General features: G+C 36.7%; 1 protein-coding gene across 5 annotated transcripts in view; it reads right to left on the reverse strand.

Moving 5' to 3' along the window:
* BBS9 (Bardet-Biedl syndrome 9) overlaps positions 1 to 26,934 on the reverse strand; it is a 311,231-nt gene that overhangs the window by 270,821 nt on the left and 13,476 nt on the right. For 4 of the 5 annotated variants that reach the window (XM_056334743.1, XM_056334742.1, XM_056334740.1 and 1 more), the window contains 2 exons: positions 6,129 to 6,303; positions 1,561 to 1,645 (listed from right to left, as the gene is read on the reverse strand). In XM_056334743.1, the coding sequence (XP_056190718.1) occupies positions 1,561 to 1,645; positions 6,129 to 6,303 (260 nt within the window). The remainder of the gene's footprint in view (positions 1 to 1,560; positions 1,646 to 6,128; positions 6,304 to 26,934) is intronic. The other variant, XM_056334745.1, reaches the window with a different exon arrangement.

Genomic DNA, 26,934 nt, shown 5'->3' on the forward strand with positions numbered 1-26,934 from the left:
TAAGTAAAGCAGAAAAAAATCCTCTTTTTAAAATAGTCATGAATTGACGGCTATGCAGTTCACTTAAGTATATTTAAATTTTTAAATACATATCCCATGCAAAATGAAAATGCTTTATACTTTAACAATTAAATCCAAGAACAGAGTATTAGAATAATTTAAATCTGCTTCTGTACGCGCCCTTAGTTATTAAGGGCAAGGTTAGACAGCAAAAGGTGACAAATTATTCTACAAATGCATGTAAATGGAAAAATAGACAAAGTTTTAGGTGTGTAAGCCAATATTCATGCTTGTAGTCACTAATGTACACCCTTCAGTCTGAAGAATGTTTGTGTATATCATAGCTTGTCTACTTTTCCAACCATATACATTGATTTAATAAACAACTACTTACAAACCCTGCCTTGCCTGTAACTTTACATCTTTAAACGATACTACTGCTTACTGATACATTTCATAATTTTCTTACTTCAGGTCCTCTGAGAAATTTCAACAAATTCACACATGTAAAAATTGTTTTTGACTTCTGCCAAGCTGGTTAAACAGAAATCCAGAATTTCTGAAGTTAAAAAATATCAGAGGTCAACCATCAGCACTTCCTATATGAACAGCAACTATCATTTTGATTAAAGAACATAGAACACATTAGTAAACATACTAGCATATCTGATATCTGAAGCTGGAAGTGCCATCTTAAAATTCAAAGGGAAAAAACCCCAGGCTTATTAAATTTGTCTTCATGTATGCTTCTCATTTTAGATTTTAAAAATGTATTTAATTTGCAGCATATCTGATGAAGCTTCCAAAGTTCTTATTAAAAACTATGTCTTCTCCTAATTCAAGATGTAGGATTCTGACTTACAGTTTGAGAAATTCTACAATTAGCCAATGGAAGCAAGATGCTCTCCCAGTCTTTTACTGTCATACCTGAAATATGCTGAATCTAGCATTTTACACAGCATATTTAGCAGACAAGCAGTTCTGCTGCAGAACCACAGAGAATGAAATGCTCTTGCTCTTAATAGGAGGCAGCTGAAATATTACACAACTCAGTCACAGACACCTCCTGAAGACCATTAAATCCACACATTTCTGACAAAAGGAGTCCAAGATACTGACTGTTTATGGAAACATTTTTCACTGGTGAGTTTTCTCTAAGTGCAAAGGATTTCCCAGTTACAATGAGGTTAATTTTGTGAGTCCGGTACAAAGTCACAAATATACTTAAATTAAAAACACGAGCATTTCAGATGTACCTATTTATCTATTTTACTACAGTTTCTGTAGTACGAAGACTGCCTTAGAAATGGTTATTTCCAGTACACAGGTGTTGGGGTGTTTTTTCTCCTTAGAAAAAAAGTGAGTTTTAAGGCCCAAACTTAAACAACCGAGGCCCAAAAAAATCTTAATAGAAATCTACTGGAGTCTTTCCATTGTGTTTGATGGCAATTGGATCAGGTCCTTTGTCAGCAGACAATGTTTCCACTCTTAACTTAGCGTTGGTCTTTCTAACATGTATCCAGCGTACCATACATGTTATGTAAAACAAACAGGTTTTACCGCAAGTCTTTTTCCAGAACTAAGTTTTTGCTGTTCTGTTTCTTGTCTTTCATCAGCATCTGTCGCAAATGCCAGCACTTGGTATCTGTTACAGGAAGTTTAAAAACTTTTAAAAATAAAGTATTATATTTGTAGTTAATACTCTTACATTAAGTGAAAAATATAATTATCATAGTATGAGTATACATACACAGAAAAAAAACTATTAGAAAGTCTGCTGCCACACATCTATCATCAGCAAAGATTTTTAAGATAAATATCACTGTAGGGTAACAGCAAAATGTAAAGGTAGAAATTAAAACAAACATTTATATTCAGATTTTATCTGGTGTTAAAACAAAGTCAACAGCTAAATATATTAGAAGATAGAAATCTAGATCACAAAGAATCAAAAAACCAATATATTTTCAAATTATGAAATTAGGATTCCAATAAAAAAATAAACCTTTTTTCTCTTATTAAGCTTTAAAAAAAACTCCTAAACCACCCTAAAATACAATTTGCTATATCAAATAGTTACACTTACAAGCACATCTGTTAAGTGTTTCCAATCCAAGAGATAACAGTAAACTGGCACCAGTAGGTGGCTTATCTAGCAAAAGATGGGAGGTTTGTAGGTTTGAGGGGTTTTTTATTATTTTGTAATTGCCAACCAACCATACTAAGAAAAATTTGTAATGAAGACATTAGAACAAAAGATGTCAACTGCCATAAAAGCTCTGCATGTCCATCCGTCCCCATTTACACCTATGCAATCATCAAAGTTCCACCTGTGTCCTCATTGACTCCTCTAACTATTTCTTTTCTGAATTTGTGCTGGTGTCCTAACTTACCAAACTACCCTGTTTTCATGTATTCACACTAGGTAACATGTAAAATACTGATGTTTCCTACAAAAATGAAACAAACAACAAATAAATCCAAAAACCTTATCCAAAAGATAGCATTCAATTCTGGAAGTCATGAGGTGTCATCAGCTGCTAAGCTCAAACCAACACAACTCTGAATCTTCCAACTCAAGTCTAACAAATAAAAGTATGTGGGTTTGTATAATGTCAAAGTTACAGATTTAAAATTATGACACCAGCAGTCCTCACCTCACATTGTGGTGATTGCTACTGAAGGATTTTAGTTTCTAAAAATTATTTAACTTGAGAAGTAAACTATGTATTTGGAGTAAGACATTTAATTGCTTATGGTGAATGCTATAACCTAATTAAGAATACTAATTAAGCTGCTTCTAGTAAAATTATTATGTCTTTAAATATCCTCTATATGAACATATCTACTTCCCTTTTTCAGTTTAACACATTTATTAAAAAGTTGCAGAATCTGACCTAATAAATTTTTGTCTTTTTACCATATTTTATTGATAGTCTTGTCCAGCACATTATCATTTTATTAACTAATCAGGGACTGATACACAGTTTTCAAACTAAACTCCCGTTGAATAGCAATATATGTTGCTGTTTAGGTACCAACTACCAGCGTACAAGCCTTTCATCACAAAAAAACTCAAGCCACAGATGAAAAACACACACTTTCAATTCACCTATCACATCAAGTATACAATCATTTAAATAAGAGGCATTTTGCTTTTCAATCTTGAAAGAATTCAGAATTGCACAGGAAATACTGCTTTCAAACGAAGGCATTGGTCTGTATGAGCTATAGGAAGACAGATAATTTGAAAATTGGCAATCTGTTCTGCTACAGAAACTAAATAGGACTGCTATATTTTTCATGTACTATAACAAGAAAAAAATGTTTAACGCTATAAAAATAACTTCTCTCCTTAGCATGTCTATTTCCTTTACTTTAGAAGGATTATTTAACTTATTCTAATGTCCTAATAGTTCAGACACACACTAGAGATTAGTACTACAGTGTCTTAACACTTGCTGCCAATAAGCAAGTGAAGAACTCTTTTAAAAAACTACCCCTTTCTACAATAAAGACAGCACACTTGGGAATCAGTGACAGACTGCGGAAAAAATTTAGTCAAATCTGTTGTAAAAGTCAAGAATCTAAACATATTAAAAACACATTAGATATTCATTTTAAAGAAAAAATACTTCTTTATTCCTTACCAATATTAATAAACTATATTCTAATTTATTTCTTAGGGGAAATATGAATTTTCTATTAAATTCCTTTTACTTGCAACACATACATCTTCTCCTGTATCAAGAAAAAAAATACACGTCTATAATCCACTCGTGCAATATGCAGAATCTAAAAACCATTTGATCAAGGTTAAGCAGCATAATAAAAAAAAAGGGTATTGCTTGAGAAATTCAGTGATAGTGTAGCGTGACAAAGCATTGCGTCAGATTAATGTTTCCCAGAGTAGATTGCCAAGGCATGGTGTATAAAATGTGGCATTATTATTTCATTTAATATGATTATCTCTGAAAAAATCCTTAAGGTACTTGCCAGCCCATTCCTCCAGCTTGATGAGATTCCTCTGAATGTAGCCACTTCCTACAATTTGGCATCACCCTTGAATTTCAGGAGATAAATTCTGCCCTGTTGTCTAGGATTAAGATGTTACAGAAATACTGGCTCCAGTATCAGCTCCTGAGAAACCACACTTATCTATGGCTGCTAGTTTGAACTGTGGACAACTACTACTCTGTAAGCCTGACAGCTCTGCCACTTTTCATCCATTTTTCGATTCTTTTTTTTTTGCCACAGGCAGTAGTTCTGTCCCAAACACCACAACACCCCCACCCCAATTTACTGCTAGGCACAGAGATTCAAAAAGCCAAAGAGCAGACCTTGTCAGTTTTAATGGAGAAAGGATGAAGCAAAACAAGTATTAAGTTCCTTGGTCTTTTCAGACCTTGGTTAAAGTTTCCCAGTGTTCAGTAATGGGTCAATTTCCTGGATACACCTTTTACACCTGAGGTACCTGTGGAAGTCCTTGTTCTTCAGATCCTCTGCCAGTAGAAGTTTTAACCAAGCTTATACCTTCTCAATCCTATCACCTGCATGCCCACATGATGTTTTATATTCCTCCTTAGTCCATGTTAACTTCCATCTCACACGTTTCTTTTTTTCCATTTGAACTCAGTCAGAAGCTACCTATTCAGTCAAGCTGCTTTCTGCTACTTCTTATTTTCCTGAATACAGAAATGGATCATTCTTGGTCTTTGAGAATGTTATCCATGAAGATTCACCAGCTCTCCGGAGCCCTTTTGCCCTTCAAGGCAGCCTCTCACAGGATCCTGCCTACCAGTTCCTTGAACAAGCCCAAGTCTGTTCTCTTGAAATCTACAGGCTTTAGTCCACTGCTTATCTTCTTCACTTCGTTTAGCATCTTAATCTACATAATTTCACAGTCACTGCAGCCAGTGTCTGCAACACTCAACAGCAGATGCTATTACTCCTCAAAATTTCTTGCTGAGCTCTAGGCACCTTCCTTACCCAGGCTGTCTAGCACCTACATCAAAAAAGTTTTTCCTAATACACCTCAGAAACCTTCCACATTGCTCAAGTCCATTACGTTGCCCTCCCAGCAGACATTATCCCTCCATGAGAACAAGGGCCTGCAATCAGGACTTCTTGTTTAAAGGTGGCTTCATACAGACATCCACCGCAACATCCCCTTCCTCAAGCATCCATCTGATTCTGAACAGATGGAATCTTGATAAACTCTCAACATGGTGGTTCAGTATTCAAGCTGCTCCTACATGGTGAACACAAATCCTCCCCTTTATGTCTTTTCTTCCTGAAGAGTCTGGAGTCATCAATTACAGCACCTTGGTCATGCAAGCTACCCTGTCACATCTCTAAGTGCACACACAACTTCTAGCTCTTCCTCTTTGTTGTCAAGGCTGTAGGTGTTTGTAAATATGCACTTAATATGGGCCCTGACTCATTCCACTTCATCTGAGGTACTATGAAAGCATCCCCCTTTGTGCACTTGACCTTTACACCCTATATCAACACTTACATGCTGGATTTAGCACCTATCCCTCAGTTTAGCAGTCAACAAGATTAACAGTCCCCCTCTGCCATTTTATCAGGTGGATTCCATCTCTCCCCCCCCAGTGCTCATGTCTTTGAGAGGATCCTATAACCAGGCCAAAGCCCTGGCTCTAATCTCTTCTGAAAACTGAGTAGATTCATCAGATTAACACCTCTTCGCATCAAAATAAAAATCCCATTGAAACAACTGGAAGGAAGATTTCGCTCAAGCAGTATAGCACAGACAACACTGAAAGGACAGACTAGACTGAACTGAAGCTGGAAAAAACCTAGCATTTGCAGGTCAACATGGTACATCTTGATAAACTAGTAAACTTAACACATTTATACAAATAAAATAGGACCGTAAAGTCCTCAGGACACAGAGTTTGCTTTCTTATGTGACCGTACAGAGACAGTAATCATTCAACAACATACAATATTTTATTTTTCTTCTTTCCTGCAGCTACCTATCACCTGCTTCTGGATACAATATTGGTAAAGGCAATAAAAATAAGACATGATCACTTTTAATTTGTTTACATACTAAATGACAGCACCAAAATATGCTATAATTACTGAATGTGAATACATACTTGTAACTCTCAACCTGTCGACAAGAAGACACTGTAATGAAAGAATCTGTCCGAGAGCTGTAAGTCAAGGGACCAGGCAGAAGAAAACCAGGTAAAAAACGGCCAAAAGCATAGCTTTCCTGTTCAAACAGCATGAGCATCCCATCCATGGACTGTATGCATATCAAATCTCGACCTAAGGAAAGCAAAAGAAAGAAATACAAAGGAAACAAAGTAATGATATTTATATAGTTTTAATCCTGAAATTGTTAGCAAATCAGAATTGTACTCATAAGTAATCCTAACAAAAATATAAATAAGATTAATTTAATTTACATGAGTGCTGTGAGGAAGAACATTAAATATCCTAAACTCAATAAAAGCTTACTAAAATAAACAGCCTAGATTTTTGGGGGAAAAACATTCAGAATATATTAAGAGCAAACAAAATGTTAGATATTTTATTTCAAACCAAAATTCCAAAAGATATAACTTTTACAATTTCAGTTTAAAGACATGTTTCAATACTCCTGAAACCCCAAATTATCCTGGTTCTTAAATGCCTCCATACCCTGCAAGCAGTCATAAGAACTGTGGTTTAAAAATAACCTATTCTACTCTTTCAAGCCCACTTAAGCAACATAACAAAGCCCTACAAATATGTATTGTGAAAATAATACAACAGTAATTTTTCCAAGTTTTACATTCACATTTTCTGTCTTCAAGGAAACAAAAAACAAAACAGACCTACTCCATGTTACCAACAAGACTAAAAAAAATAAGCTTGGAGCAAATTAATTCAAGCTTTGTCCATTATTCAGCAGCCTCCAGACATGACTTGTCATGCCTCAAATACACCAATCTAAATTCAAAGTCTCATTTGGAAGACTTCTGAGATCAGAAGCTGATTATGCACTTTGCATTTCATATGCAAGGGTAACAGTTCAAACAAATGTTTTTCATACATTCAAAGAGAGCTATACCAGGAATACTAAAACCTTCTGAAGCTGACAGAAGCATCTTGCTTGAATTCAGAGATAAGCCCCTATCTTGCAAGCACAACATGAAATACTTGTAATTCAAAATGTCTATTCACCTCCATCAAAATACTCCATTGTCTTTCAGGAATTTATGTATGGAGGACCCAAACAAATTTGTCTATTCACTAAGCTCCATTCCTTAATCCTTTAAGAATCATTTTTTAATACAGGAAGGCAAAGCAAACCAAAAATAGACTAAAACTTCTTTCTTACACTTAGATAAAGGTAACAAAGGTCAAACAGATATTCAGTATCTGAAAAAGCAACAAATATGATGTACAGTGCAAAACATTGCTCATCTCCACTATGATTCTTCATAGACACTTAAAAATAAATAGCAGTGTAATAGGTCAGCAGTACATCATGTTACTTGTCCTTGTGATTAAAAAGGAGAAAAATTTAGTTTAGGCCAGGGGTCCTCAAACTTTTTAAACAGGGGGCCAGCACGCGGATGAAGTGGCAGGCAGCCATCACAGGCTGCTTGGTTTCCCCTACAACCCCCGGCAGGGGGGGGGTGGGTGGGGGGGTGGGGTGTGTTTGTAAATACCGGGGGCTGGATTGAGGACCCTGGGGGGCTGTATCCGGCCTGCAGGCAGTAGTTTGAGGACCCCTGGCTTAAACTAAGAACAGAAAAAACAAAAAGCAAGTAAAGCAGCTGGGTCCCTTCTGCTTGTCCTCCTCCATCCCTTCTTCAGATTTTCCCATTTTCTAAAAATCAAGGTCTCCCATACTTCTATAATTCAGTACATGTAAGTGTTTACTACTACAAACCCTATTGCAAAGATCAACCATTTGACAGGAAGGACATTTGACAGTGTAATTCATGCTGTGCATCTGGTAGAGGCAAAGCTGAATCTTTCAGTCTCTGCTGAAAAAGTCCAAATACTTCAAGCCCTCACATCAATGATTACATAAACAAAACTACAAAACAATTTCAACAGTGTAATTTCAGGAACACTGATGGTATTTCAAGCATATAATCACAACACCTGTTTCTTCCCTTATGTCCTACATATGCCTTTTCTGAAAGCCTTATAGGTCATTCTTATTTAGTGGAATTTTGTTGGGTTTGTGTGTTTGAAAACTCCTGAAGTGCATACATTTTGAAGGTTAACATTAACTGATAATATCACTTATATTTTGCTTTAGCAAGGTAGTAATAGCATTTCCAAATGACTAATTAAATAAAATATAGAAAATAATTTTATTCAACATTAGGCAAATCTCTTATTCTTTACTAAACATGAGAGAAGTACCCCACTAATCAAGAATCCTGGGTGGCTTCAAATAGAAACTTCACTGAGGAACAAGAAAAACTCATCTTCCTAAACTAAAAAATGTCAGAATCTGTACTTATAAACTACCATGTTATAGAAAAGCAATTCAATGTGGAAATCATTAAAGTACTGTTCAAAAGTGGCCAGACTGAGATTTTGCGTGATACTGAAGTCAAACCAACATATCTTTGGGTTTTTACTACTACTGCAAGTGAGAAAATTTAAATAGATCATCTTTATAGCAGCTCATTAAACTAGTAACCACTTGTCACTGGCAAATACAATTTGATGATTGTTCTAGTTTGTCAGCTGATCAAAAGGGAATTGGGTTCAGATCCCCAAATCCAGAGTGGTGGAGATGGGTGCCACAAGGCACTCAGTGCAGTGATGCAACCAGTCCTGGAGAAGCTGGTGGAAGCCCCAAGGAAAGTTATTTTTTTGTGAAGTTCAGCACATAAAGCTGGGAGGAGGAGGAAGTGGGGGACATTTGAAGTGAAGAGACACAGCCAGGATAGCTGACCCAAAGTGGCCAAAGGGATATTCCATACCATATGACATCATGCTCAGTATATAAACTAGGGGGAAAGCCGGCTGGGGGCCATTGCTTGGGAACTGCCTGGACACTGGTCAGCAGGTGGCGAGCAACTGCATTGCGCATCACTTCTTTTGTCTATACTAATTCTTTTCTCATTGATGTTGTTCTTGTTATTATTATTATCCCATCACTTTCTGTCCTTTTAAACTCTTCATCTCAACCCATAGATTTTATTTTTTTCTTCCGATTCTCTCCTCCGTACCACTGTGGAGGGGGGAGCAGCAAATGGCTGTATGGTATTTAGCTGCCTGCCGGGTGAAACCACTAACGGTCCTTTTTGGTACTCAACATGGAACTCAAAGGGTTAGAGATAACAGATTGGAACGGAACATGCTAGATCAAATTTATAGCTGGTTTTGCTGTTCAGCTATTAATTGACACACTTCTGTGCTTGCCATGGGCATGGGCTTGCCTCACTGTGTTACACCCTTGTACTTGTTAGTGGCTGTTTGCTGCACTGCTTATCATCTCACTGTGCTGTGCCCAGGAGCATTCTGATAACAGCAACGGCGATGTGCCTGGGCTGGCAGACAGCCAGGGATTGGCCACTGTTTCTGTGCTGCTGTGCTGGACAGGCTGGAACTCCAGTGTGAATTCAAGTCAAAGGGACTTTGACCTGTGGATGAGTTCATGCAGGAGCAGGACACTCCAAAGTCCCTGTGGCCATGAGTAAGTCCATGGTGCAGCAGGTACGCCTCAAAGTGTCTGTGGCCATGGTTATGTCTGCACTGCAGCAGGTATGCCTCTGAAGGGACTGTGGCCCAAGGATAAGCCCACGCTGGAGAAGGTACACTTCAAAGCACCTGTGGCTGTAGATAAGTAAGTCCCTGCTGCAGCAGGTACATCTTGAAGCATCAGTGGCTGTGCATGAGGCCATGCTGGAGGCACCTCATTACATGCCATCATGATGACTTGCTCAGCATATAAAGCTGGAGGTAAGGAGGAAGGGGGGATATTCAGAGTTACAGCATTTGTCTTTCCAAGTAACCATTATGCATGATGGAGCCCAGGTTTCCTGGGGATGGCTAAACACCTGCCTGCCCATGGGAAGCAGTGAATTAATTCCTCACTGTGCTTTTTTTGGACACACAGCTTTTGCTTTACCTATTAAGTTCTTTATCTCATCCCATGAATTTTCTCTCTTTTACCCTTCCGGTTCCCTCCCCCATCCCACTGAAGGGGGGTGAATGAGCAGCTGTGCTGTGCCGAGTTGCCAGCTGGGGTAAACCACAACAATGCTTTAAGTCTCAAAAGTTTAATCTATAATGTTCTGAAGTTTATACCACTAGATTAGAAACTTGAAACATTTTAAATGTTTCCTCTTCTATGTGCAGATTTAATAAATTCATGCAACCTGCTAGGAAGTGTAAACTTTTTACCTGTCTTGACTGCAAAAGTCAATGAAGAAATGTTTCCTGTGACTAAATGCAATAATTTGAGAGAATTATGGGTTTGACATAGATCTCCAAAAGCATTTTCTAAACAGACAAATTCTTTGAGAACTATAATTTTCCTAGGATTTTCTATACAGACTTTCTAAATTATAAAGCAGGGTCTAGGGCTTCTGTTCAGTCTTAGAATTTATTGTTTATAAAATTAAAAACATTCTACAATACACAAACACATTAGATATGCATATATATACACACCTTTTAAATGTGCATAATTTCCTCTGAAATTATTTGAATAAAGCAGCTTTATTAGGCCTTTAATAATCATGCACCCTCTTAAATATTCTTCACAGGAAAGATTCCAGGACTGAGTTATTCATAACTTGTAGCTGACATCCTGTACCTGAAATATGTGGTATCTAGAGGTTACAGCAACTACTGATCATATTCAGAATGAACATTTGGTTTGCTGCTTATACTGAATCTCTGAAGTACTAGCCAAGAACACTGCAATGACTTTACTAACACACGATTCAGACATTAGTGAGTGATCTATAGATAAGCACCTTATATGTTTCAATTTAAAAAACAGAGATGAACGTGCAAATTTGAAATTTTTAATATTGACGTTCCTAAAATTCTGACCATCCTACACTATCAACTAATACTACTGTAAATTAAAAAAAAGAAAAAACAATGTATGCAGAAAAGAATTGTAGCAACTATAAGTTCGAAGAGTATCACTTGAAGCAAACTAAGGTTGTGAGTAGACAAATGAGCAAAACCAATTCAATGCCTTGCTACTGCTGGCAGGAGCAATACTGCTCACCTTCTTCCCTGTGGGCCTCCAGCTCCCCTTGCTCAGGTCACACAGTTCCTCCCCACTCCCAAGCCAGGTCTGCTACTTATCCGATGGCTGTTAAGCTGATAGGAGAACTCTGTCCCAAATTTGTAATTTTAAAAATGTTTCAGATAAGTGAATCATTACCCCACGTAAATAACTCCATACTAACTTTGCACCTGCCAGGAGTGACCTGGAAAGTATCAAGTATGACATGACCCTGTGGGTGATGCTTAAGGCCATGAGGGCCCAGGTGGTTTTCCTCCTTGATCCTGTTGAGGAAGGGGAAAGGCATGAGGAAGACTGGGTGTATCGTGTGAGCCAACAACTGGTTGCACAGCAGGTATGTGCAGCAGGGGTTTGGTTTATGACCATGTGACCCTCTTTGAGGACAGGCAGCTGTTTGGAAGAGACAGGATCCTCTGACTAAATCCAGCAAAAGTGTCTTTGCCAACAGGCTTGCCAACTCAGTAAGACTAACTTTAAACTAGGAATTACAGGGGAGGGAGAGATTTTACAACAATCAAGTGAGGAAGTGGTAAATGGGATAAGCAAGCAAAAGGTGCTGCGACAACGTGAACCAAAGGGACATAGCAACCAACAAAACAGGGCTGAAGTGGAATCATTTCAAGCACAGGAATCCAAGTAAGGAAGTGCTCATGGAACAGCAGGCTTGTGGAGAAAGCTCTCATGGCCTTTTTGAGTGCCTCCCTGAAACGCCTGTACAGTAATGCACATAGTATGGGGAAAAATGGGAAGAACTGAAAGTCTGTGTGCAGTTACAAAATTATGACCTCATCGGGATCACACATAGTGGGCTAGCTTACAGGACTGGAACGCTAAGATGAATGCATCTAGGCCCTTTAGGAAGGGCAGGGCAGGATGGTGATGAGGAGTTGCCCTTTTTAGCAAGGGAGCACCTAAACACACAGAGTTCTGCCTGGGGACAGGTGATGAGCCGGTCAAGAGCTTATGAGTCAGGATTATTGAGAAGACCAATGTGAGGGTCTGCCACAAGTCACCTTATCAGGAAGATGTAGACAAGGCACTCTTCAGACAACTGGCAGAAGCCTAATATTTGGTGACTCTGGTCCTCATGGGGGACTTGAACCACCCTGATATCTGTAAAAAGGACAACAGCAGGGCACAAGAAATCTAGGAGGTTCAGAAGCAATCAGAAGAAGTTCCTAAAGACTAGAAGAAAGCAAACATCACTATCTTCAAGAAAGGCAATAAGGAAGATCCAGGGAACAGGCAAGTCAACCTCATCTCAGACCCTGGGAAGGTAGTGAAGGAGCTAAAGTTCATGGGAACCATTTCCAGACACGTGAAGGACAAGAAGTTAGTCAGAAGTAGTCAGCATGGATCTACAAAGGTAGTCACACACTTAACCAACCTAACTGCTTTCTACAAAGAAATGACTGGCTTTGTGGATGGCAGTCGATGCCCTTTACCTTGACTTTAGGTGCTGCCTCCCATAGCATCCCCATACATAAGTTGATGAAGTCCAGGCTACCTAAGTGGACAATGAGGTGGACTGATGACTGATTAAACTGCCAGGGTCAGGAGATGTGCTGCCATTCAGAGGGGTCTCAACAGCCTGAAGAAGTAGGCAGACAGGAATGTCATGAAGTTCAAAGGGAAATGCAAAGTCCTGCCCAAGGAAGGAATAACCCCAGGCATCAGTACACACTGGGAGCCAACCAGATGTAAAACAGCTCTGCAGAGAAAGACATGGGGTCCTCCTGGATGAAATATACCATATCCCAGGCTGCATCAGGAAAGTGTCACTAGGAAGCTAAAGGAAGAAATCCTTCCCCTAAGCATTGATGAGGTCACATCCAGAGTACTGGATCCAGTTCTGAGCTCCCCAGTACAAAAAAAAAAAATAAAATCTAGGGACGTTCTGCAGCAAGGGCCACAAAGATTATTAAGAAACTGGTGCATCTTTCAGATGAGAAGCTAGAGAGGTAGGGCTGTTCAGCCTGGGGAAGACATGGCTCAGGGGGAATCTCACCAATATGCATAAATACCTAATGAGACAGAACAAATAAGGGGGAGATGGACTCTTCTCTATGGCACCCAGTCACAGGACAAAGGTCAACAGGAACAAACTTATATGAAATTTATCTGAACATAAAAAAAGATATTTTTTTTTTTTACTGTGAAGGTCATCAAACACTGGAACCCATTGTTCAGAATGGTTGCGGAGTGTTCTTCCATAGACATATTGAAAACAACACTGAACACAATCCTGGGCAACTTCTAGCTCAACCTGTCTGGGAAGTGGGATTGTACTAGACGATGTCAAGAGAAGAATCATTCAGATAAGTCATTCAAAAAAGGCATTCTATCTTTCATCTCTGATCTACTTCAAGGCACTATGGTAGATATCTGTTCCTCTAGGCTGTGAAATGTCACAGGATTTAATCCTATTACGTAGTCCTGATCAGCAAACAGTAGAAACCATTAGAGAAACTTAAGATGTTTTGCACTGGTATGCCATCCATGTTAATGATACCCAGCTTCCACTTCCCAACAGCTGCTGACATTATTATCACACTGTTGATAGAGTCTAGAAAAACATGAGTTAGCCAGCTGTATAAAATTATGAGTAACCAGTAAAAGTACTCTGAGAAGCTTGTACAAACACTGATAACTAGTAAAAGGTGGTAGCCCACTGGTTGCCACCACAGTCTCTCAGGAATAGTTATCTTAAAGTACAGTTATTGGCTACTAGAAAATAACTAGTGACATTTTTATTTGGCTTGCAAGAAAATAATGCTTTATAATCCAGTTGTCCAAGTGACAACAGTAATTCTACATCTGTTACCTCAAAATCACATATGTTCAAATTCAGTATTCAAAGGTATACTGAAAACCCTCTCAACACTTAACATTAGCTAACTGTTCAGTTCTATTTCTATTTTACACCATTATCATGAATACAACCCTGTAAGTCTGAGTATAGAGAATCTTCACCACACTTTCCACAGTCTCCTATGAATATGCATACAGCAGCGCACTACAGAAGAAATCCACAGCAGTCTGCCCTGTTTCCAGAACCTTAACTTGCAATATCTAGTTTCAATAGAACTCCCTGGTACCTGAAACCTGAAGACAAAGAGATTACAAATATCATCTTGAAAAACTTTTTTTAAAGGTACAGTGGTAGAACACGTTTGTACTTTGTTTAAGGCTTCCTATTTTTCATCTTTTCTTTCTTAGAAAGATATAGATAAAACCAGGGGGGCAAAATCCAAAAAACTAAAATTATGCATAAAATAATTTAGGTCACAAAAAAATTACAACAGTAACTATGTTTAGATTTTTGCCATGTTGCTATTCTACTGTTTTGAAAAGTTCTAGATATTGCATGATATATGATAAGATTGAAAGTAAAGGACATTTAATTGTCAAGTGAATGCCCTTACTAACACAGAAATCTTAGATATTTTGTAATAGTATTAAATTTCAGGTACTTCTGGTTATACTGATGGTAGTGAAAAAACTATCTTTTAGACAGATTCTGACCACAAACTTCAGGGTTTAAGCTTGTCTAAAATAAAAAACTTAGTTGCTATTTTATATTCTTCTAATAACATTTGAAGACAAACACTATACCAGATATAATTGATATGCAGTGTTAATTTACTATACATATCACAATTCAAGTAAAAAAGTAAAGGTCAGTAGAAGTGCTGAGGTGTTATTGCTTAAGTAATAAGTAGTGACAGTTTCTGCTGTCATGTATATTATGAATAGCAATCTTATTCTTAGCAATTTCATTACAACAGGAATAGAAAATTAATAGAAAAACTATAGCACCTTCTACAATATATAGGAACCTACACAGCATATCAGACATGCAAACATTCATCTTTAACATTTATCATACGTATGCACACACAAGTAACATTGTTAAAATATCTCCTATTTTAACAGTAGTAATATGATTGAGTATAACATAATATGACAAGTCCTTTAGAGCACTCCAATGATCTCCAAGCATATTGCAGTACTAAACAATACTGTCTGAAGAAACAAATATAAATAACCCAAGACTGAATTAGCAATGGCTCTTTTTGCCTTTAAAAGCACAGCATCACTTCTTAATATACCTACCACTTTGTTCATCATATTTGTGTTGTTCTACTCACTAACTTTCAAATTTGGATTTTAACTAGCTTGAACTACTGCATCAAACTCCTATTATCCAAGCTATCATATGTAAAGCATAATTTAAGAGAATGAAATTGTGTATGAAATCTTATTTCCCAGCTTTTTATAGGTGAACTTATTTCCTTTGGCCATTTGTTTTTAATGTCTGGTAGTGAACAGAGTTTTTATGTTTCACTTTAAGAAAAGCATCTCCCAAAAACACAGCCAGAAATGTCCATTTCAAAAAAGCTTATTCCAGCCAGTTGGCTTTACCAGTGACATATTTATAAAGTGAAAATATAAACCATAGTGTTTTCTGCAGATCAGATGGAATCACTTAGTGTACTCTGCATAGTTTCAGCAGCTCGTGTCTCAAGAGGAATGTCCTTCAGCCAGAAAGTGTTACTTTTAAGCACAAGTCCAGCTACTGTTGTTTGCAGTTTTGTTATTCTAGCATGATATGAATAAATTTACGTCACACTTTTAAACCACAACGTATTTTTAGAGCTAATGCAAAGCCAAAATTAGAGGCAGGTGGTAGCTCTGAAATAAGCTTCTAATTAAAGCTATTTTGAGATCAAGTTTCTCACATGTTAATGATTTCCTCTACTCTGAGCCTCCTCTCTGGCACCAAATAATTTTCATAAGTACATTATGTAATCACAAGGCCTGAGCATCATGTGAAATCATGCAAGGAAAACTACAGTATCAAATGTGATAAATTAGAAATCAGAAAAACCTCCACAAAGTTACAGATTTTAGGGAGATGTCGGCAGAAATAACGTTACTGCCTTCAAGGGTAATCAAAAGCTTCAGTCAATAGCCCCGCGTGAAAGAAAATATCAATGAAATAAAACTAAAAGATAAACTAGCATTTATAAGATGCTCAGGAACCTAAGAGCCCTTTAATGATACATAGGAAATGCTTTCCTAATACGATAAAAGTTAAATCCACAGTGCATTGACCAGTGAGGCTATGTACACAAATTGTATTCCCACACAGTGGAACAGAAATTATTGTCCTGACTTGAAATAAGCAAATACGTTTTCCTTCACCATTGAAATTTGCCCCAAAATATTTCTCCCAGCATAGAGAACAAAGCTCCTCCAGTTCAAACCCATTTTGGAAAATTCAACTTGCTGCTGAGTGTAGCTCCTGAAGCAAAACAGATCTGGGTCAACTGTGAGAAAAGCACTTCAGGAATCACTTCTGACTAATGGAAAAACCATTTGAAAATATGTCGGGCAGTACTTAAAACAATGTCCGCCTAGTAAAAGGCAAGTCTTAGGTTACTTCCCTAACCCAAAGCAGGAAGCACATGTCAGTGTACATTCAGAGAGAACTCTGAATCAACTAGCTTGGTGGTCTGGTGGCTGCTCGTTGCGTTACTACAGGAGGGATCAAAGTTCAGGACTTCAGCTGCAGCCATTCATTCTAGGCCAGAGGGTCTGACAGCACCACCAAGGCAGTACAATACCCTAAACACATATAAAGAGGAAAAGGAAAAATGCCCTGCATCACTCTGTGCTAATGCATGTACCCATCCCAAACGATGCACAAAGCATACACGTTCCAACTGAGACTAAGTGTTTTGCTGCTGGAATTGAAAAATCACTCTAACAGGAAGGAGATAAAAATAGAAGTGGATAGGACTTTAAGAGAAACTAAGGAAAGTGTTTAAGGAAAACACTAAATCCTTATTCTGCTGATGTTAGCTTTAATTATTTTCTAATCCCTTCTGGATGTTAAAGTATCGCAGTAAAGCATATTCACAAGTCCCAACACAAGAGATGCTCTCTTTGCAACAGCCCACTCTGCATGCTTTATTGTGTCTTGACCAGGGAGGCTTCTTACAATCAGAGCTGCCATAAAAAAAAAAAAAAAAGAATCCTTTTGCCTCTTCCAGCCATCATACTGTATTCTCTCTACCTAACCTCTTGCAGATTTCTGCCTGCCACAAACCATGAGGATTTTAGATGGAAAGGCAATCTTGTACTATTAAAGTATCTCCAAAGGCAAAGCAGTTCTCACTCACACAATCAATCCTCTAGAGACCTGTAATATACTCCTTTATTCTTGATCCAACTCTTACCAGAGAAGATGGCATAGTTAAATTATGCAACCTGGGAATTATCCCTTTAAACCTCATATTGACCTGAGGTGATGGAAGGACCCTTAGGAAAAACACTAGTATGGTTCAAAAGGAGCACAAAAGACTGACATGCACTATAGTATCATAGCTGCAACATCCAGCACACAAAAGTTCCTACTGTAAGAAACACGGTATTTTGCACTTAGACATGAGGGGTAAAGTCTCCTCTCCCAAACAGATTCTATTACTAAGATTTGTTTATTACAACCTTCGTATTAAGCATTTTTTCCACATTTAAAAGTGGACTTTTCTATCTAGTGCAAGAAACAGTCTCAGGAAAAAAGTTCAGGAGGCTGTGAAACAGTATCACACAACTGTGTTCTTGTTTCAATACAGCATTACAGACAATATGAGTTCTTTTTCTCTTGAAAAAGAGTATTAAGTGTGCACGGGAGCATGACTATATGCATAGATATAGCCTGAATAATGACAATTCATGAAGAAATCGAAGAATTCTTCCCAAAATTCTGTTTCTTGCCTTAACTTGTTGAGTAACTACCTTTCAAGCCCTGCCAACTGCAGAAATCTTTGAAGCCCCTGCATTCATAGAGTTATTACCATACCGGCATACATGTTTTTTAAAGGCAGGAGGAATTCTAGTCTGTGAACCTTTCCAATATCAAGCTGCCCCCATATGAAGCTATATACCTATTGTACAATATTACAGAACATCTTACTGAACTAGCAAATCTCCCACAAATAAAAATGAAATCAAGACAAGTACTGTCAGCAGTTGTCCTTTCAAATCAATAGCCTTTGACTGAATATTTAAGGCACATAGATGTTTTTAATGAATCACAAATCAATAGCAGACCTTTCATTGAGCCCAGCTGAAGTTGAATATAGGTCCTATTTTGCAGTATTTTAGGTACTTTCAAAAGTAGGCTCCTAAGACACCACCATACAATAAATACGCAATCTTTAAAATTCCATTTAAGACAGATCTGCAAACTTCTAACCAAACAAAATAACAAAACCCTACTGTTAAAACCCAGTGAAATTCACCATCTTTTTGCCTACTTGTCCATTTCTAGTCTCCCTAGAGTAAGAAACTTCATGATTCCAAAGCACTTCCATTCTTTACTGATTTTTTGGGCTAGAGAATTGTTAAAAATCTGCTGAAGAGCACTCTCCAGAATAACTGAAGTTACACCCAAAGAACTCATTAAAAAGAACTTTTAACAAACTAAGCTTACAAGAAATACTGGGAGTTTACAGAAACTTAGTTGGAACATTTATACCTCTTCAAGAGGTTTGAAACATCCTATTAAAATTAGAAATAAATAGCCTCCTAAACACCAATAAAATACAGCCACTTTTCACATTCAGATCATTTGTCTATATATTTCCTAGGCTAGTAACCAACATACAAAAAGGACTAACTCTTACTCTGTCGTCAAATGAGTCAGTGCATTATGTCTCTATCAAAAAAACTAGCCATCCCTATTGGTTTCCTTTTTGGCAATCTCAGGAAAGACCCCAGAGATTTATTAAGCAGGAACAATTTGTTATCTCATATTTTAAGACTGTTGGAAGCACACTGCAAATACTCAAATGATCTTATTACTTTGCCACTAACCTTGCAAAACATTATTTTCATACTTTCACAGGTAAGCAAGATGGCACACATTTTCATTCCGATCAATCATCATACTAAAGTGTAGTTGCATACATTTTACTTCTGCTGTAATCCTTCCTTGACCTTTTTATTCACTGTAGACACCAAATACATTTAAGGGGGTTATTCATGTTTATCTTTATTAAACTATCATCATAATCAGACTCAGTCATGTTAAAGAAATGCAAAAATCAGCATTATTTCTTTACGTTATGAACACTCGTTTGATCTGACCTTATACAAGGGGCAACAGAGCAGACAACCACAGCAATGCATGGTTAAGTTACAGATTAATTATTTTTTAAAAATGAATTTTGAATCCAGTAACTCAAAATTTTCTTTTTTGTCTGCTAAACTTTAAAAAGCTGGATTGCTTTTTCAAACTCTTCAGAATTCTCCAGTTTTCCATAAAACTTTGCCACTTGAAATTACACCATTGCACAGCATCAGTCCTTAAACTTCCAGTAGGCAGAAGTTCTGCTACTTGGCAAGAACTGTGATCAATGGGAGCGCAAATCCCATTGACCAAAGCTTGCATTACCACCCAGGTAAAAACATCTTTTCTTGTGTAGGAATGCCATATAAAATGAAATCTACCAAAAATTTTCTTTTTTTCCAGCGTCTTGGATTTATAATTATTTGGTGACACTTTTTAAAATCCTATTCATCTGTATATGCACAGCTGTCCAAGTTGCCCAACAATAAGCCTATCAACAAGGACTAGAACAAGTTGTGGCCACAATTAGCACCAACTGGATACCACAAAGTTAGAATTCTCCTTATGAATCTGAAGATTACCTTATCACATTTTCATTGATTTTTATTTCCTCTTGTGGTTTGTTCCCTCTCACTTTAGATACAGGCAAACTGTATCTTTGCTTTGCATTCTTTTCTGTGCTCAGAGGACACGCACAGACCTACTCACTACTACCTAAAATTTCCAAGAAAATCTCCCTTGAATGACATAGTAGAGTGATTTCTAATAGAAATGACTTGCACCAAACTTAATAACCCAAAATACTATTAGTAGAAAGCATCATAACCCGTACAAGATACATTTCATCTCTCTAGGTAAAGCAACTAACAAGAGTTTGATGCCCTTTCAAATAAATTGCTATAGGTCAGACACTTTTTTGTAATTGAATAGTTACAGATGAATGCTAGAAAATTAAACAAAAGCTACATACACACATTTCTGAAAGACCCTCTGAGAAGACTAAAGAGACCAAATAGAAACTAAAATTGCATTCTTTTGGATGAAAAAATATAGGGCAGCAAACAAATCTGTCAGACAAATGCATCCACATTAAATGCTGGAACTTTTAATAGAAAGTACATATGTAAATAATAAAGCTATACATAGGTTTGAAGTAACAGAAGATTCATCATGCCAAACTACTTACTAGACTAGAAATACATACTGCATTTCTTAACTTCAGAGACAGCATCTCTATACTTAGGTAAAACATCTGATATGATCTCAGACAATTGTCTCACAGGAAACCAGAGAATGGCAGGCAATAGCACTAAGAAGAAGAATCTGGGGATTAAGACTAGGATGATGAATTAAATATGAGTCAACAATGTGTCACCAAAAAGACAAATGCAAGATTGGGTCATTATTAATATACATGTGCTATTAAAAACATATGAGGTAATTACTGTTCTGCTTGGCACTCACTGATTCTTGGCAGAAGTAAAGCAGAAGCCATAACCCCACATGCAAGATACAAACCACTTTATACCACCAGTGCACAATGACTGCAAACATTTGGGTACTATACTTCAACAAAATAAATTAGAAAAAGTATCACATAAAATCTATCAAAGTTTTGAAAAACAAGTCTTTCACTTACACTACACAATTGCTCCCAAAGTTATATATTTCTGTAATTGGTTTTACTTCATTTTAATTATAGTGCTTTGTTTAAATGAAATGCAGATTGAGTGATACATCTAGCAACTTATAATTGAATCAAAGTTCTGGCACATTGAAGGCAAGGGGAGTTTTTGCTCCAGTTAGGCTACAATCTTATTCATTACTGTTAAGAGATGTTGAGGAAGGTGAAAGGAAATGGATGGTGAAAGGTTCAAGAGAACGTTTTCCTTGATCATTTTTTCATTCACATGTTCAATTTAGAGAAGAGGATCTAACTCAGTTATTTAAGAAAAACATTAATGGGTTTCCAAAGTTATGTGCAAAACCATTTAGAAGTAGTCATCAGCAGATTTATTCCATGAAAAAAGAAAGCCATGAAGCCCAAGTCTTGCAAATAATCTGTTCTTATCCAGAAGCAATTTCACAGGAAGGTAACAGTTAAACATTCTACTCCTTAACAGAACTAGCCAATAAATCAAACTCCAAATTTATACTGCTGCTGTATTTAAACATAGTCATAAGAATCATTTAACCTTACAGCATAAAACTCAGCTGATAATTTTTTTTCTGACTAACACCTAATAAAACTCATTCTTGCAGAATTGTGGAAAAGTTAAGCACAGTCTACCCTTCTTACAAAGTTTCCTGTTACAAGGTTGCATGGTTTACACATATGTTGCATTTCATTATTAAAAAAATTCCTCCGTATAGCACCCTCTTTGTTGTAACACTCAAACACACTTTGCCTCTAGGCCAGTGCTATAATAAAAGTAAAATGAATTCAAGCCCATTTACTGAGAAAAAGATCGGTTCAAGGTACTTTCACACTCTTTTGCTTGTAACTTTTTCATGTCAAAGCTGTATTTTCTTTTTTCCTTCTCTTTGCTATTGTTTTATTATTTCCTTTTATTGGTACAGTATCCATTGAACAACTTCAAATAAATCTGAAGTATCCTGGAAGCCAATTTAAGGCACTAAGGTTTCAGATTAAAAAATAAAATTCCCAACCCTGTGCATTATTAGGAGGATACAATTCTATAATCTTTTACCAACTCATTTGAAGAGGTTATATAAAACCAGGATGAATTCACTGATTATTTAGCTATTAGATAATGCAAGTATATTTTGTGGAATAGCACAAAATAGTAATATAGCTTTTGCAGCAAAAATAAAATGCATATACCTATAAATGAACAACACCGAAAAATAACTCGGCAACTAAGCAAGGTGTTTAAACTGCACTTTCTCTCTGTCACTGTATAAATTTAGCATTCTATTCAAGAGCAAACCAACAGCTTGTGTCCCCCACTGGTAAGCTATCAATACGCTGTTTCTTTAGTTCTTAAGTAGAAGACAAAATCTTAATAACATAAATTGAAAAAGAAAACTGGAAATGTTGAGAATGTTCATACACCCATCTTAATGTACCACTTACACCCTAGAAAACAATCACAAAACCCAACTCTCACCTCAGAAAGGTCATCCTCCTGTTGCAGAATGTTATCATTCACACATTTCCTAAGCACTTCAGGCAGTAGCTCAGGAAACCTGCACTTCATACACCAGTGCTCAAAGCATAGAATTTTAATATTCACTCTATGCTCTGTTGTTTGTTCATTTATGAGCTACTATCCTGCCCACCATTCAATCTAATGCACAACTGACCACAGGAAATTTATGTGATAATCTGTAAAGCTACCTAAGTTTCAAGTAACAGTGGTTTTGTTTTTACTTCAAAGCACTTCTCCATTCTTTATGTCCTTTCAGCAGAAATTTATTGCATATACTTTCCTCCAACATAAGTCACATCTGACTCAAGGCAAACAAGGCAAAGAGTGAAACTGTGGCCTGATGTGCATGCTTTTTCAAAGCAGTAGTAAGGGCACTTTTCTTTTACTACATAAGAGCATAATACCACTATTTCTTATAAGCAGGTTCCACATCAGTAAATCTTTTCTAAGAACAGTCAGGCACAAGTAGCATATTGACTCTTTCTCAAGATGTTGAAGGACTTAGGCTAACAGCTATAAGCTAGCTGAGTTGTAATCCATTCAACATAAACTGGTAATGTAGAAATACGAGTTATTTTCCTCATTAATGTGTCTCAGATTTTTCTAAGGGCAGGACAATGCACCATGTCTAAATACTCTCAATGTGAACAAGAGAAAGTCAAGGCACAGAACAGTTTATTTCTGTATCTTTTAGGTACAAAATTAATATAAATTCAGCACTATCTAAACATCACATTAGAAAAAAGCAAGGAAATTTAATTATGAAGTAATATGAACTTATTTGCCCTGAGTCAAATATGAGTTTCACTTAATGCCGATTTCCTACACATCTTCTACTGTACCAATATGCAGATTCATGAGGTTCTTAAGTAAGCAGTTGATAATTACCTCAAGTATCTCTAAGTGATTACCCACCTATAAGAATGAGGATAGTTCACTACCATTGTCTCATATAATTGAAGTCAACACTGGTAAACTGATTAACCAAAATTCCTGCACTACTGGAACAGATCTAATTCAGCACTATTTTAATTAAGAGAATTAGACCTACATGGTTTTGGTGGGACTGTAAACAGAAAATTTAAGAGTAGAACAAAACTATGATCAAATTATGTCAATCATAAAATTCAACAATACTGGCTCAAAATCTAATCAACTACATAGCTAAAAAAAATCTTCTCACTGGTTTTCAATAACATTGCAACTTTAGTAAGATCAAACAATATAAAGAATATTATTAAATAATATGTAGAGTATTGCTTAATAAGACTTTACAACTTCTAGATTAATATCAGATTTATGCCTTAAGAACTGAACTGGAGGCACATTGATGCATAAAGAATAAGAAGAGGTATTCTTAACTAAAACACTATATCCAATTTACTTGTTTCACTCCATTCTTTTAACAATGTCAAAACACATGACTCATTCATCAGCAGCTTTCCATCAGCAGTGACTTTCAATCAGCCAAATGAAGTTTCATCACTTAAGGTTTACCAGCCCAGTAGAACATTTTAAACTACTTTATTTACTAGTCTTCAAAAATCTTGACACTTCACAGAAAGCATTTGCAAGATGCTGTCCAGGGTATAAACTAGAGTTCTAAACCAGGACATCTCATGCTGCATCTAGTATACACATTCTTTTAGAACTAGTGCAGCTGCCTCTGCACCACATAGCAAAAACCAAAGAAACGTAAGTATATCCTCACTCCCATTAGAGAAACTCTACTCAGATCTTTGACAGAGTAATATGGAGAGAGCTTTGCATTTGGGTGACCACAAAAACTAAACAAGTCTAAGATGCTGAACACAAACTACACTCATGTTATTACAGACTGATCAGATTCTTTAACATAATCTTACCCAATAACTTGGTATTTGATTCAAGTACCTTATAATGACCCAGAATGACATACTACAGATTTTCAGAGAAAACAGAAAATACTTTCCAAGATATTGTAAGCTATTAGCGAACATCATTTCATATAATGAAACTTTGAATTGTTAACACAGCAGTCTCTGGTGGCATAATTGCATGATGCCATGATAGGTATAACTTGACCTTATAAAAATTATGTGATTAAATCTGTTTATATAAAGTAGAATTCTTGTAGCGTTGAGTCCTCACCATAGGTAACAGTGCAATACAAATCATAAAAGTGTATGCTTTTTCACCTTTTCTATTAAAAAATTAAATCAAGATATCTTTACACTAGAGTCACTTCAAGGTCTTTAAATTTTATAACTGAAGTAAAACATAAGACTGTACAATCTGTTCATTACTTAAGGGCTGTGACATTTTGTGGCTAGGTTAAGAGTTCACTTGGTTGAAAACCAGTGTTTAGCACTACTAACTCATGGTTTTATCATGAATCATCCTTTATAAAAAGACCCATATGCTCAAATTAGAGCACTGCAGGACAAACTCAACTTACAGCTCTAAGATCTTGAGGAAGAGTTCAGAAATAAGAAAAGCAGATATATGCATTCTACATAACTAAGGAGATAACTTAAAAATTAAATTCAATTTTTGAAAGTCTGGGCTAACAATACAGAATTTTTTAAATATAAAACTATTAGTTGATCTTCCTGTGTAGCTTCTTGATAGTTTCATGTTTTCATTTTAGCACCAGTGTTCAGAGAGAGCAAGGAACAAACGTGAAGTTAAAGCAACAAAGAAATGCAGAGTTCTGTATTATAATCTTTCCCTTTGCCACAGATTTTTAAAGTCACAATAAACTGCCTACACTGTGCTTGATTTATACTTTGATCTTTATAGGTTTTTTCTGTTTACTTTTTTTTTAAACATTTCCATTAGCTTTGTTTAGGATTCTAGCTAAACATATAAGGGATTTCCTTGTTATTTCCCACATCTCTGGCCCCTTAACGGTTTTGCCGAAAAAAAGAATCAAGTTTGTTTTGCCTTTTTGCTAAGGTTCTACAACCAACAGAATATATTTTGTTTTAATCAATAGAACACTTTTAGCTATACAGGTTTTCAGAAAGTGCTTCTGTTTTCTATACTTCATTAGCTCTTGCAGTAAATACACCTGTAAAACCCGTTCAAGTATAAATACAGCTTTAGAGATTCAGCCTACTAAGCAATAACTGTAATGAGAGGACCATCTAGTGGTGACAACCACAATTCACACACTGCTATCACACTGTTTATCTATACAAGTCACTGGACAATTTCTCTTTGCCTTTTTTATTCCATAGTTTTAATCATTTCTTTAATTCAGATTTCGACCTTCTATGATGAGACTAAATAAATGGTTTTGTTGATTTTCTTCATCTGTTCCAGTTATGAAAACACCTATGTCAATTCTTCCATACGAAAGTTGCTCATAGCATCAAATCATTAATCTGAAGACACTCGCAAGAATGAAACTGCCAGCAACTAGGCTACAAAATAGGTTTGTTTACCTCACCATTCTCTCCTCAGAGATCTGTAATACCTTTTTTCTTAATACAAGAGACAAAAACATCACCAGTTGAGAAATGCCAGTCATACTTGGTATGTTCTACAAGTCTATCACATTTCAGCTAAACAGATGTAACAGACCAAATTACAATACAAGGGTCTAAGATTGCCACAAACTAGCAGGGATAGGAGAGCAAAAAATTGCACTGGAGGAAGCTGACTGAGAATGTGATACACATCTAGTGCTGTTTCTTTCTTCCCCAGCTACCACAGTAATAGAAGCTGTAAGAAATCCTCTTCCCTAATGAAGCTGCAGAGGGTAGGTGCAGGGAGAGGTTTCTACAAGCACACATTTAATTACTAACAGCTGAAGGAAGCTTAGTGAAGCTTCATAAACAAATCAAAACATCAAACAGTAATACAGCAATTGCTTGTAACAGCTGTTCTGCTTAATTTCTGAAAAGCTCTGACAGGACTCTAGCTCAATTGATACCCAAGAGAAAAATTTCAGGCAGTTTCTCCTCAAAGACAGGCATCCTAAAGACACTAAGCTGCTTTGTAAATTAGAGAACTAGATTCTAGTCCAATATAATCTAAACCAAATTTTAATATTATGAAAACTGAAAGTTTGGTCTGAACAAATCTCTGCCTCTTCAGCCCCTGTGAGGATCTAAAGAGAACTGCAGGATTTTCAGCAACACAAAGTTATTTCCCTTCCATACCTTGCCACCTACTCAAAGGACTCTTTCCCAATTTTAGTAGCAGTCACCCAGACTTCCATTCCAGCCTGTTTTATGCACCTCTTGCAACTCTGTCTATAACATCCTACACTGTGGAGGGTTCTTGAGGACAAGAGAGCTCTTTCCCCAGCAGGGTTCTCTATAAAGCAGGGGGCAGCAATAAGCCTCAGCCACCTTCACTGCTCAACCTTTCTT

This window comes from Falco biarmicus, chromosome 4 (genome assembly GCF_023638135.1).
Source record: "Falco biarmicus isolate bFalBia1 chromosome 4, bFalBia1.pri, whole genome shotgun sequence".
Lineage (NCBI taxonomy): Eukaryota > Metazoa > Chordata > Aves > Falconiformes > Falconidae > Falco > Falco biarmicus.